This window comes from Gamsiella multidivaricata (assembly GCF_025024155.1).
Source record: "Gamsiella multidivaricata strain RSA 2152 chromosome Unknown BC939scaffold_4, whole genome shotgun sequence".
Taxonomy (NCBI): domain Eukaryota; kingdom Fungi; phylum Mortierellomycota; class Mortierellomycetes; order Mortierellales; family Mortierellaceae; genus Gamsiella; species Gamsiella multidivaricata.
The window spans coordinates 560,035-573,135 of NW_026251712.1; the positions used below are offsets into that span (position 1 = coordinate 560,035).

The following is a 13,101-nucleotide window of genomic DNA, read 5'->3' on the forward strand; positions in this document are numbered from 1 at the left end:
TTCGGTGCCATCTCTCTCGACTGGAACAACATCGTTTCCTTCTTGGGTTCTCCTTTGATCGTCCCCTGGTGGGCTCAGGTCAACATTGCCCTCGGTTTCTTCCTGATGGCCTGGGTCCTGGTTCCTATTGCCTACTACACCAACTTGTGGGAGGCCAAGAAGTTCCCTATCCTTACCCCAAGTTTGTTCCGTGACAATGGTCATAAGTACAATACCACCGAAATTCTGACCAACAACGTCTTGGATGAGGTTAAGTACGAGGCCTATGGTCCCCTCCGTATCTCGACCTTCTTCGCCTTGACCTATGGTATCGGTTTCGCCGGTCTCGCGTCCATGATGACCCACACTTGGTTGTACCACCGCCACAAGTTGGTTGCCCAATGGAAGCAGTCGCGCACCCACTCTGAAGATATCCATCACAAGCTCATGCAGGCCTACCCTGAGGTTCCTGACTGGTGGTATGCCGCTCTCTTCATCATCATGACCGCCGTTGCCATCATCACCTGCGAGATTTGGGACTATAAGCTCCCTTGGTGGGGCGTTCTCTTGGCCATTGCTCTTGCTGCCATTTTCGCTCTTCCCGTTGGTCTCATTCAGGCCATCACCAACCAGCAGCCTGGTCTCAACATCATCACTGAGTATGTTATCGGTTATATTCTTCCTGGTCGTCCCATTGCCAACGTTACCTTCAAGACTCTTGGTTACATTTCCATGGCCCAGGCTATGACCTTCACCTCTGACTTGAAGTTGGGTCACTACATGAAGGTCCCTCCTCGTGCCATGTTTTGGGCTCAGCTCCTCGGTACCGTCATTGCTGGTCTCGTCAACCTGTTGACTGCCAACTGGCTCTTAAGCTCCCAGGAAGGTGTTTGCGTCGATAACGAGATCTTCTCTTGTCCTTCAGCCACCACCTTCTACTCTGCCTCAGTCATCTGGGGTGTCATCTCACCCAACCGTATGTTCGGAGCCTCGTCGATGTACAACGCCATCAACTACTTCTTCTTGATCGGTTTCGTCCTCCCCATCCCCTTCTACTACCTCAAGAAGGCCTTCCCCAATACCTGGTTGGACTATGTCCACATCCCTGTGTTACTGGCCGCCACCGGTATGATGCCCCCAGCTCAAGCTTACCACTACACCAACTGGTTGGCTCTCGGTTTCGCCTTCCAGTTCTTTGCCCGTCGCTACCATCCCGAGTGGCACTTGCGTTTCACGTATGTGTTGTCGGCTGCGTTTGACTCTGGTGTTGCCTTCATGGTGCTGTTGTCGTTCTTCATCTTCACCATCCGTGACGCTGAGATGGTCGAGTGGTGGGGTACCCGTGGCGACTTGTGCCCTCTCGAGAGCAAGTCCTACTATCCCCCCACTGCCTAAGCAGTTGCTGCATTGAAATGAAATGTGCCAATAAAGGGCCTTTCAGTCGAAGCTTGTAATCTTTTTTTTTACAACATCAGTTTATTTATCAAACTATACCTCTAATTAAAAATGATGCGCGTAAACAAAAAAAAATGATATGATATGATATGATCTCTCTTTGTACTGTAGTTTGTCTACAGTGATCTAAATGAACTGTTCTTCATTTATATCCTGGAGACTGCAGCATGGTGTTGAATTGGGTAGTAGACGCGTGTTGCAGTTCGAGTGTGTGTGTGTGTGTGTGTATGTGTGTGTATGTGTGCGATGCTTCCACGCGTCTGTGCTATGACACAGACACTATTTGTTTCACAACTAAACGACATTTGAACTTAACAATGTGATGACCTGACCGTGGCTATTAACGCAGGATTATTTATCGTCGGATGGAGGGTGGTAAGAAAGGACAGGTGTGCTGTGCATTGGTGATGTGGGACGAGGGGTCATGATGGAGAGTTTTTGTTGATATGCTTGTTGGGTGAGGGAGGAGGTTGTGTGCGGTAAAACGTGGTGCGTGTGTGTATGTGGGTAATTGATGGTGCTGACGCGTGTTGGTTGGTAGGGTGTTGGAGTGGGATGTGTGCAGCTGTGTGGATCAAGGAGGATGTTTGCATGCTGAGGGATCAGTGAGAGGATGTTGGCATGGTGAGGAGTGGAATGGTCAATGGATGGATGCTGGTGTGTTGAATAGAGAGTGAAGGATATTTGTATGCAGCGTAGGGTAGAGGAGCAATGAGAGATAGCGATGGAGGAGAAGGAGGACGCAGAGGAATCTAGGTGAAGAAAATATGCGCGCGGTATGTATGAAGAGTACGGATAGCGAATGGAGAATTCATGGAGGGGTAGCAAGAGGAGTGCTGCCGTTTTATAGGGGAAAAAACCAAGAAGGGTAAACGGGCCCTATTATGGGATGGCATACGGCACCAGCAGCAGTAGCGTGGCATAGAAATAACTTAAAGAGAACTCACTTTGCTCTTGTATGGCAAATGTACGAGAATTTGCAAAGGCCATACTTGGGCAAAAAAATTGTTTTCTACTTTCCTCGGATAAGTTCCGGGTCTACATCCGAGCCAATGAGGAACTGACGCTTATTTCAACAGGCAAGGCACTTCGTCCGCACCCTCAAACCCTGGCTGCATTCAATACAACATCCTCGCCTATTGCATACATTCATTCATGATGGTGTTCGATGGAAGGCTTGCCTGTACAGTAATATAGTACCGTTCTAATGTACAGTACACACATACTCGCACCAGGGATACAGTCGTCTGCGGCAATCGTCCTTTCTCTTACCTATTAGGACAAGCAAGCATCGGCCTGCTGTCATAAGGAATCAGCATAAAAGAAATATTGCGCTTGTCAAAGGAACGCGTTTTATCAGACACACACTTATTAGCTGTATTATATTAGTCACGACTAGAGCAATGTATGCTATAAGAATGCTGCTCCGTTTGAAAATAAAGAACCCTCTCATATCTGATAATACCACTCAGTCAGTTATAAATACAACCCATTTTATTACGAGAGCAGAGAGAGAAAAGCGCTGTGCTCCGGTCAGAGACAGTAAAGACTAGTTTAACACTAACAACCATATTCGACCTAGCCTTCCTGTCCCCACAAGGGACGGTGCCGATAGGATGGATACGTTCGACTGATGGAAATGATCAGATCCTATTCTGTTTGCCTCAGTTAAAGTTTATGATAGATCTGGATGGAGATCCTATTGGTGGGAGAGATGTCCATCTCAGTACCTATTAGGAAACAAAAGACGCGTCGCTGCATTAGCATGACAATTCAGCGGTTTTCTCGTCCAGACGCCTCTCGGGAACATTGAGGCCTGTGGACATTTCCTCTCCGCCTTCATTTACCGGGATACATTCTCACTTTTGGCGTTTGAATCGTCTGTCCATCCGCCCATTTCCCCCAACAGCCATCAGTATAAAAGGATGCCGTGCCCTCGTTTCCATGAAGCTCTTTGTCTTTGCCAGCCCACTCGTTCCCTGACCTCTTCTTCCCTCTTTCTCCCCCTACACTACAGTCCTGTCTAAAACACTTTTGACATGGCAACCGAACAAAAACACGAATACCCCGCTGACAAGGACCTCGTCGACGAGAAGCTCGATATCGAGCGCTCGTCCGTCGTCCTTGATGAAGAAGAAAACTCCCCCATCCCTGAGGTCGCTGCCATCGTCTCCAACAAGGATGATCCCAGTGTCCCTGTGATGACCTTCCGTTACTATGTGATGGCCGTCGTCTTCTCCGTCATCCTCTCCTTCTTTAACCAGTTCTTGTAAGTCACCTACCACCTTTGGTTTCTATTGATACATGTTTTTAATAGTGATTCTGACCACCCCGTCTCTTTTTTTTTTTGTGGACGACCCACAGCTGGTTCCGCAACCATCCCATGACCATCTCCACCCTGGTCATCCAGCTGCTGTCCTACCCCTTCGGTAAATTCATGGCTCGTGTCCTCCCTGCTGGTCGTCTCAACCCTGGTCCATTCTCCATCAAGGAGCACGTCTTGGTTGCCTTGACTGCTAACTGTGCCGGTGGTACTGCCTATGCCGTCGATATCACTGTCATCCAGAAGGTCTTCTACCATGAAGACTTTGGTTTCCTTGCCAACTTCCTCCTCGTTCTCTGCACACAGATGTTGGGTTACGGTATGGCTGGTGTCCTCCGTCGCTACCTTGTCTACCCCGCTGCCATGATCTGGCCTGCCAACTTGGTCCAAGTCGCTTTGTTCAACACCCTTCACAAGGATGAGGACCTCGCTCCTGGCCAGTGGTCTCGCTTCAAGTTCTTCTTGATTGCTACCTTCGGCATGTTCTTGTATGCCTGGCTTCCTGGCTTTATTTTCCCCGTCCTCAGCTCCATTGCCTGGATCTGCTGGATCAAGCCTGACAACCTGGTGCTGTCTCAGCTCACTGGTGCTGGTGGTCTTGGATTCGGTGCCATCTCTCTCGACTGGAACAACATCGTTTCCTTCTTGGGTTCTCCTTTGATCGTCCCCTGGTGGGCTCAGGTCAACATTGCCCTCGGTTTCTTCCTGATGGCCTGGGTCCTGGTTCCTATTGCCTACTACACCAACTTGTGGGAGGCCAAGAAGTTCCCTATCCTTACCTCAAGTCTGTTCCGTGACAATGGCCAGAGGTACAATACCACCGCTATTCTGACCAACAATATCTTGGATGAGGCTAAGTACGAGGCCTATGGTCCCCTCCGTATCTCGACCTTCTTCGCCTTGACCTATGGTATCGGTTTCGCCGGTCTCTCCTCCATGATCACCCACACTTGGTTGTACCACCGCCACAAGTTGGTTGCCCAATGGAAGCAATCTCGCGATCACTCTGAGGATATCCATCACAAGCTCATGCAGGCCTACCCTGAGGTTCCTGACTGGTGGTATGCCGCTCTCTTCATCATCATGACCGCCGTTGCCATCATCACCTGCGAGATTTGGGACTATAAGCTCCCTTGGTGGGGCGTTCTCTTGGCCATTGCTCTTGCTGCCATTTTCGCTCTTCCCGTTGGTCTCATTCAGGCCATCACCAACCAGCAGCCTGGTCTCAACATCATCACTGAGTATGTTATCGGTTATATTCTTCCTGGTCGTGCTATTGCCAACGTTACCTTTAAGACTCTTGGTTACATTTCCATGGCCCAGGCTATGACCTTCACCTCTGACTTGAAGTTGGGTCACTACATGAAGGTCCCTCCTCGTGCCATGTTCTGGGCTCAGCTCCTCGGTACCGTCATTGCTGGTCTCGTCAACCTGTTGACTGCCAACTGGCTCTTAAGCTCCCAGGAAGGTGTTTGCGTCGATAACGAGATCTTCTCTTGCCCTTTAGCCACCACCTTCTACTCTGCCTCGGTCATCTGGGGTGTCATCTCACCCAACCGCATGTTCGGAGCCTCGTCGATGTATAACACCATCAACTACTTCTTCTTGATCGGTTTCGTCCTCCCCATCCCCTTCTACTACCTCAAGAAGGCCTTCCCCAATACTTGGTTGGACTATGTCCACATCCCTGTGTTGCTGTCCTCCACCGGTATGATGCCCCCAGCTCAAGCTTACCAGTACACCAACTGGTTGGCTGTTGGTTTCGCCTTCCAGTTCTTTGCCCGTCGCTACCATCCCGAGTGGCACTTGCGTTTCACGTATGTGTTGTCGGCTGCGTTTGACTCTGGTGTTGCCTTCATGGTGCTGTTGTCGTTCTTCATCTTCACCATCCGTGACGCTGAGATGGTCGAGTGGTGGGGTACCCGTGGCGACTTGTGCCCTCTCGAGAGCAAGTCCTACTACCCAGCTACGCCAGTTGCCCCTGCCTACTAACGGGTAGTCGTTGCTTTTAATTCTTTATTAATATAAAAAAAATACTTTAAATAAAGAAAATTGTTGATCTTTGTCGTACGCAATATTTTTTGAGGCTGTTCTCTGTCCTAATGTCCACAATTGAGGCATACGACATCTGTCCCGATTTGGATTTACTCTGTTAAATCGAGATGGTGTCCAGAGGGTCCATGCTTCCAAAAATGATCGCCAGATCTAACCTTAAAATCCTAATTTGGACGATCCAAATCTGCTTTTGGAAGGCGCACTAAAGCGGGTGAGGATGCCTTTTTTTTATAAATATGAAAGGCAGTTGAGACGGCAGCGTCGATTACACCCATGCAATGGCACGCTTAATTCGCCAATTCATCTTGACAATGTTTTCTGACGATGCACTTGCACAGGGCACGATATTGATCGAGAATTTGTTAAGCAGTTCGAATTCAAGCACTATTATCTTTTTTATTTTCTAGAGCTGCTTAGGCACGAAGAGTATTGCCAACTGATGTAGTTTTGCGGCGTTACGTTAGAAGTGAGCGAAGGTATAGCTACACAAGTATATTACTTAAGATAATATTAAAAAAAAAAGAAGGAGGGACCTTGCGAGAGACACCAACCGGTTTCTGTGCCGCTCTTATTGGAAGGGCTATAGGATCGACGCTACTCTTTTACCCGTCTATTTTACTTTCCCAGGAAGAAGAAGCATGGGAAGATGAAAGGGAATGCTCAGAGGGGGCACCCAGAGACAGGTCTCGATGAAGGAAGTTAAAGAAAGATGGAGAGATGAAAGGGGGATTGCGTTCGATAGAGTGAAGAGGTAAAGTTTCGGTTAAAACGAATGTTAGTGAAAAATGAAAAAGGTACCGTTCGCAGTGCTTTTGCATGACATTAAACCCCGGCGATGATGGCCCAGGGAAAGGGGCGAAGGGCTTTCAGGATGGTGCACGCACCCAAGAAACACATGTAGCAAGAAAATAAGGTAAATGGAAAGAAGACGGGTGTTGACGTACTGTTGTACGTTACCCAGGATTGTGTGTGCAGTGCAGCGCATTGCAGTAGCTCAGACTATAAACCCCTAGCCGTTTATTCATTCACAACGAAGACTATTTCCGTGTTGATTACAGATTTGATCGAACCTTCCATTTTATTGCTTTTACTTCGGTGTTTTACTGTTTTACAGTTTACGGGTTGGGTTTGTCATGGAGTGTATTGTTTGTTTACAGGGAGGGATATTATTATGCGCGTGTGCTGCGGTGCTGCCGCTCACATACTGGACACACACACACCAATCAACATCCGTTACCGAGGGAGGGACCAAAAAAGAAAATAAGCTTACAGTCTTGAGCAGAGGGGAGAGAATTAAGTTCGATTCAGTCATAGCGGACTGTAGATTACCCTAATGACCAGAACTCACAGAGCTGTTTAAAGTACTTTCCACTAGGGTCCTCGCATATCGAAGTCGTCAAAGTGGGCGATGGTCAAGGCCAGACACTCCCGAATTGGTTGCCCCTTTCCCACAACGACCGGATTCCGTCCCCTCCTCTCCCCCCTCCTCTCCCCCCGCCTGCACACCCATGCGTACAGTCGAATAAGATTCCACCTGCATTTCGCACCAACACCGAGCAACAGCCCTTTCTTGAACCCCTCCCTTTCCTATAAAAGGACGCCCTCCCCGGACTCCTTTCATTCCCTTGTCTTTGACTGCAGATCGCCACCGACCCCCCATCCCCCCTGCTCTCCTTGACCCTCTCTTCCTCCTCCCCCGCTCCTCCCATCCCCTGTCCTCCGTCTGAGTGACCACAACCCTGCCCGCCATGTCCGAGCAGAAACACGATTACCCCGCTGACAAGGAGTTCATCGACGAGAAGCTCGATATCGAGCGCTCGTCCGTCGTCCTCGAAGAAGAAGAAAACTCCCCCATCCCCGAGGTTGCTGCCATCGTCTCCAACAAGGATGATCCCTCCCTCCCCGTCATGACCTTCCGTTACTATGTGATGGCTGTCATCTTCTCCCTCATCCTCTCCTTCTTCAACCAGTTCTTGTAAGTTTGCCGCTCCTGCTCTCTCTCAACGCCCATCTCCCGCTCACGATGCAGCAGAGTGCACCCTTGCAGTGTTTGACACTGACGTTTATTTTATGTCTTCTGTGAATACTTTATAGCTGGTTCCGTTCCCATCCCATGACCATTTCCACCCTGGTCATCCAGCTGCTGTCCTACCCCTTCGGTAAATTCATGGCGCGCATCCTCCCCGCTGGCCGTCTCAACCCTGGTCCTTTCTCCATCAAGGAGCACGTCTTGGTTGCCTTGACTGCTAACTGTGCCGGTGGTACCGCCTATGCCGTCGATATCACTGTCATCCAGAAGGTCTTCTACAACGAGGATTTCGGTTTCCTCGCCAACTTCCTTCTCATTCTCTGCACACAGATGTTGGGTTACGGTATGGCTGGTGTCCTCCGTCGCTACCTTGTCTATCCCGCTGCCATGATCTGGCCTGCCAACTTGGTCCAAGTCGCTTTGTTCAACACCCTTCACAAGGATGAGGACCTCGCTCCTGGCCAGTGGTCTCGCTTCAAGTTCTTCTTGGTTGCCACCTTCGGCATGTTCTTGTATGCCTGGATCCCAGGCTTCCTCTTCCCCGTCCTCAGCTCCATTGCCTGGATCTGCTGGATCAAGCCTGACAACCTGGTGCTGTCTCAGCTCACTGGTGCTGGTGGTCTTGGATTCGGTGCCATCTCTCTCGACTGGAACAACATCGTCTCTTTCTTGGGTTCCCCTCTTATTATCCCCTGGTGGGCTCAGGTCAACATTGGTCTTGGTTTCCTCTTGATCGCCTGGATCATGGTTCCCATCGCTTACTATACCAACTTGTGGGATGCCAAGAGGTTCCCTATTCTCACCCCTTCTCTCTTCCGCCTCGATGGTACTCCATATGTCACTAAGGATATCATGACCGATAACGTCTTGGACGAGGAGAAGTACGCGGCCTATGGTCCCCTCCGTATCTCGACCTTCTTCGCCTTGACCTATGGTATCGGTTTCGCCGGTCTCTCCTCCATGATGACCCACACTTGGTTGTACCACCGCCACAAGTTGGTTGCCCAGTGGAAGCAATCTCGCGATCACTCTGAGGATATCCATCACAAGCTCATGCAGGCCTACCCTGAGGTTCCTGACTGGTGGTATGCCGCTCTCTTCGTCATCATGACCGCCGTTGCCATCATCACCTGTGAGGTCTGGGACTACAAGCTTCCTTGGTGGGGCGTTCTCTTGGCCATTGCTCTTGCTGCCATTTTCGCTCTTCCCGTTGGTCTCATTCAGGCCATCACCAACCAGCAGCCTGGTCTCAACATCATCACTGAGTATGTTATCGGTTATATTCTTCCTGGTCGTGCTATTGCCAACGTTACCTTTAAGACTCTTGGTTACATTTCCATGGCCCAGGCTATGACCTTCACCTCTGACTTGAAGTTGGGCCACTACATGAAGGTTCCTCCTCGTGCCATGTTTTGGGCTCAGCTCCTCGGTACCTTCATCGCCGGTTTGACCAACTTGTTGACCGCCAACTGGCTCTTGAGCTCCCAGCCCAACGTTTGCACGAAGGCCTCCAAGGATTTCCGCTGCCCCTCGGCCAACACCTTCTACTCTGCCTCAGTCATCTGGGGTGTCATTGCTCCTAACCGCATGTTCGGACCCTCGTCGATCTACAATGCCATCAACTACTTCTTCTTGATCGGTTTCGTCCTCCCCATCCCCTTCTACTACCTCAAGAAGGCCTTCCCCAATACCTGGTTGGACTATGTCCACATCCCTGTGCTGTTGGCCGCCACCGGTATGATGCCCCCAGCTCAAGCTTACCACTACACCAACTGGTTGGCTGTTGGTTTCGCCTTCCAGTTCTTTGCCCGTCGCTACCATCCCGACTGGCATCTGCGCTTCACCTACATTCTCTCGGCTGCCTTCGATTCCGGTACGGCCTTCATGGTGCTGTTGTCGTTCTTCCTCTTCACCATTCGAGATGCTGGCATGCCCCAATGGTGGGGTACCCGTGACGACTTGTGCCCTCTCGAGGGTGAGCCTTACTTCCCTCTCCCTGCCGAGTAAAACAGGAAGCAGGAGGCGCTTCTCATTTTATCTATAAACCATCTACCACTGCTTTTGTATACCTTTTTATCATGAGCTCTGTAATATTCCTTAGTCTGCGGGTCGTTTCCTTCTGAGTTTTCTGTAGCAAGAGAATAAAGAAAAAAAAAAGAGTATTCGTATTTTATCATAATTTCAGGTCCCGGGGGGGGGGTTTGAAGAATGTGGTTCATTAGCCTGGGTCAAACCAGACGGTTCGATTTAGGGGGGGGGGGAGTTGGACTAAGCTATCTGTAAATCGAACACCTTCCCGTTAAGGCAAACACTTTCCATGTAAGGCGAAACGAACCGCACGCGTTCAAACCTGAAAACGAACAGTTCGTTTCCGCCCATGCAGAACCCTCATGGACTAATTGCTTGGCTTACAGGGTTGTGGGAGTGATGGGAATAATGGCGTTAGATAGAGCTCGGTCAAGGCTCTCCTATTGTAGGATCGGATGGCGTCAGGTTAGATGCCAGTCTGGTTTGATTCAAGTTATAGTCCCAACAGGTAGTGCAAACCATAGTCCATGTTCAAAGATATCAAGGATAGAGAGGCTCGGTGAAGTGGATGGTGAATTATAGGCTTTATTTACAGGGATGAGGGGGGGAAGGGGATGCATCTTGGCTTTAGCCATAGTACGACACAACGTTTGGGAACCCCCACATGTCTTCGCCACCATCGGGTCCTTCTTCCTCGTCCTCGCCGTTCATGCGGAATGATATCTCAAGACCTGAACGCAGCGTCGCCCTCATAACTCCGGACATCGGCTGGTCCTCATCCTCATCAGCTATATCGCTGCTGTCGGTCGTTTGCTCTACTACAGGTTCTGTATCGTCCCGCGTAACATTTGCGGCGGGAGATATTGCGTTGGATGGGGTCATTCCAGATGGAGAGGGTATGGGTGACCTTGATCGCCTGCGTTTGGGCGCAGGTTGTGTTATGTTAGCTTCTGTTGTTGTTGCTTCTACTTCTGCTGATGATGCTACTGACGAGATTCCGGCTAACGTCGAAGGCCCTGCTTCGTCTGATGCCTCTCCAGGCATTGGTTGTGTGGCCGTGAATGGACCCCCTCTGGCGTGTCTCTCAGTCGCGTTCCTGATCGCTGCTTTTTCTTCGGCCGAGATTGGTGGGATTACATCACTGCTTCGGAACTGGAATTCCTTCAACCCGGGGAACAAATTACCAATCTCAATCATGCCCCTCCATGGTATCGGGTTCTTTAGTTTCGAAACGTCGAGTGTCTCCAGGTGTCGCAGATTGGACAAGGCCGGTCGGCCCAAGTCTAGCAGGCGTAACGAAAATCCATGCCCCGAGATCTTGAGATGCTGGAGCTGAGTCAGGAGCGAGAGCTGGTGGTACATGCTCGGAAGTAATGCAGAGGCCATTGATGCTTCGACTGAATATAAGGCGTGGATCCCAGAGATGTCGAGATACTGGAGTTTTTCACAAACCCATGGAGCCTCCATGTCAAAGATCGAGAGCAGAACCTTGTCACACCATGAGAGATCCAGATGTCGGAGATGCTGACACGAATGTACGATGGCAATGATGCTTTCATGGGTGATATTGGCACAGAAGGGCAACTTGAGAGTTTCGAGACTTGGACACTGTGCCGCTACCAAAGCGATGTCGGGATTCCGGACTTCTGAAGGGCCTAGATCGAGGACTCTCAAATTGGTGGACACCTGAAAGATGGCCTGAAATCCCACGGACTGTAGACCCAGACAGAAATGAAAGCCCAAGTGCTCAATCTTCTGGCAATGTTGTGCGATTCCGATAAGGGCCTTTGTCGTCAGGAACTGGTGTAGCGAGACAGAGAGCTGTAACAGGTCCGGGAACTGCTTTACAAATGCGATTAGCTCCTCATCATCGAACCGTGGATGTGTGCAATCGAGCCTGTCGAGGGTTGGTTGTGTCCTTGCGATAGCCTTGAGAATGTCGCCAGAGAAATTGTGTCCTGCAATTTGGCGGAGGTTCGGACAGGCAGTGAGAAGATCAGCCATGTCGTCGGATTCCCAGTTCAGGATGTCGGTCTCAAGTTGCTTGAGCTGTTTGGAGTGCGCTGCGATGGTTCTGGCGATGTTACTTTTGATATCACGGGGCAATTGCATGTTGAGGGACTCGAGATTGGGTGCTCTGGAGAGTAGACTTGCGAGCTGGTTCCTGATTAATTCCATGTCTACCTCTTGCTTCATCTTAGCAGACGTGGACAGTTCGAGACTCAATACCCTGATCACATCGCCCTGTCGGTCTAGAGTGGACCAGAGTGGGGTCAGGTCGTGGTTATACCAGTCCTTTGGGATGACAAGTTGTCGCCAAAGGATCAAACGCGTTTGTCGGTGCCAGGCCTTGCAGACAAGCGAGGCTGTCTTGAGGCTCGGCCCGTCCAGAACGTCTATGACCATGCAGAGGATCTCTGGAATCTCCAGAACTTTGCTCGATGGTAATTCGTTCATCCTGTCAAACTGGTTGAATCAGAAGTGCGAAAGTCTTTGGCGAATGTGAGATCGGCAAAGTCGCCGGTCAATAAAACGCAGAGTGAGGATGACAAGAGAGAAGCGATGACTTTACAAGGACAAGGCGATGAGGTTGCTGGTGTGAGATAAGAAAGTGGACGACTGTGTTGAAGAGGGATGGGGAACGAAGGAGCGCCTGGCCTTTGCACGCTCGGTCGGGGGTGGGGATCCCTTTTATGTGGTTCAGTTCCCATTTGGCGTTCGGCGCAACAGTAGAGTGTGCTCCACATCTGAGCTTGATCCGTTATTCGCCATGTGGGTGAGCCGTTCAAAGGATAGCTTAGCAATTCCTATTTATTGTGCGAGGCAATTGGGCGGCAGTACGGCAAGCATGTAATTTTTGGGCTGCAAAAAGGCTGGTAGGGAAGCGACGCACGCTGGACCACTGGATAGACCATCCGGAAACCGTACTACAGCGCGCGTTCATCATGCAAAAATGCCCTTGCACGAGCAATTGAGGGTGTGCTTTGAGTACACAGCATAATAAAGATACCTCAAGAGGTATATGCGATATATTGTGTGGCCGTCGATGGCAAAATGGCCAAGACAATAAAAACACTGCCTGCCGGATCTACAATTGTTGGTTCGGGACATAAAAGGGGTTATAGGCCTAGGAAACATATGCTTGTCTTGGCACTATGTTAGTCAAAGGTCAACTACTGCTGAAAGATGATTTTTCACCTTCCATTTTCACGTTCGAGCAAAGGTCTTAGCC

At 50.0% G+C, this 13,101-nt stretch overlaps 2 protein-coding genes across 2 annotated transcripts; both read right to left on the reverse strand.

Annotated features, from left to right (window-relative positions):
* Nucleotides 1-1,682: 1,682 nt before the first annotated feature.
* Nucleotides 1,683-2,228, reverse strand: BC939DRAFT_437328 (uncharacterized protein). Its single transcript, XM_051553684.1, has one exon. It carries the CDS (start codon nucleotides 2,025-2,027, stop codon nucleotides 1,857-1,859), a length of 171 nt encoding a protein of 56 aa, XP_051417012.1. The 5' UTR covers nucleotides 2,028-2,228; the 3' UTR covers nucleotides 1,683-1,856.
* An 8,211-nt stretch (nucleotides 2,229-10,439) lies between these two features.
* Nucleotides 10,440-12,736, reverse strand: BC939DRAFT_437335 (uncharacterized protein). The gene has a single exon (XM_051553685.1). The coding sequence runs from the start codon at nucleotides 12,324-12,326 to the stop codon at nucleotides 10,497-10,499; it is 1,830 nt and encodes a 609-aa protein (XP_051417013.1). The 5' UTR covers nucleotides 12,327-12,736; the 3' UTR covers nucleotides 10,440-10,496.
* Nucleotides 12,737-13,101: the final 365 nt, after the last annotated feature.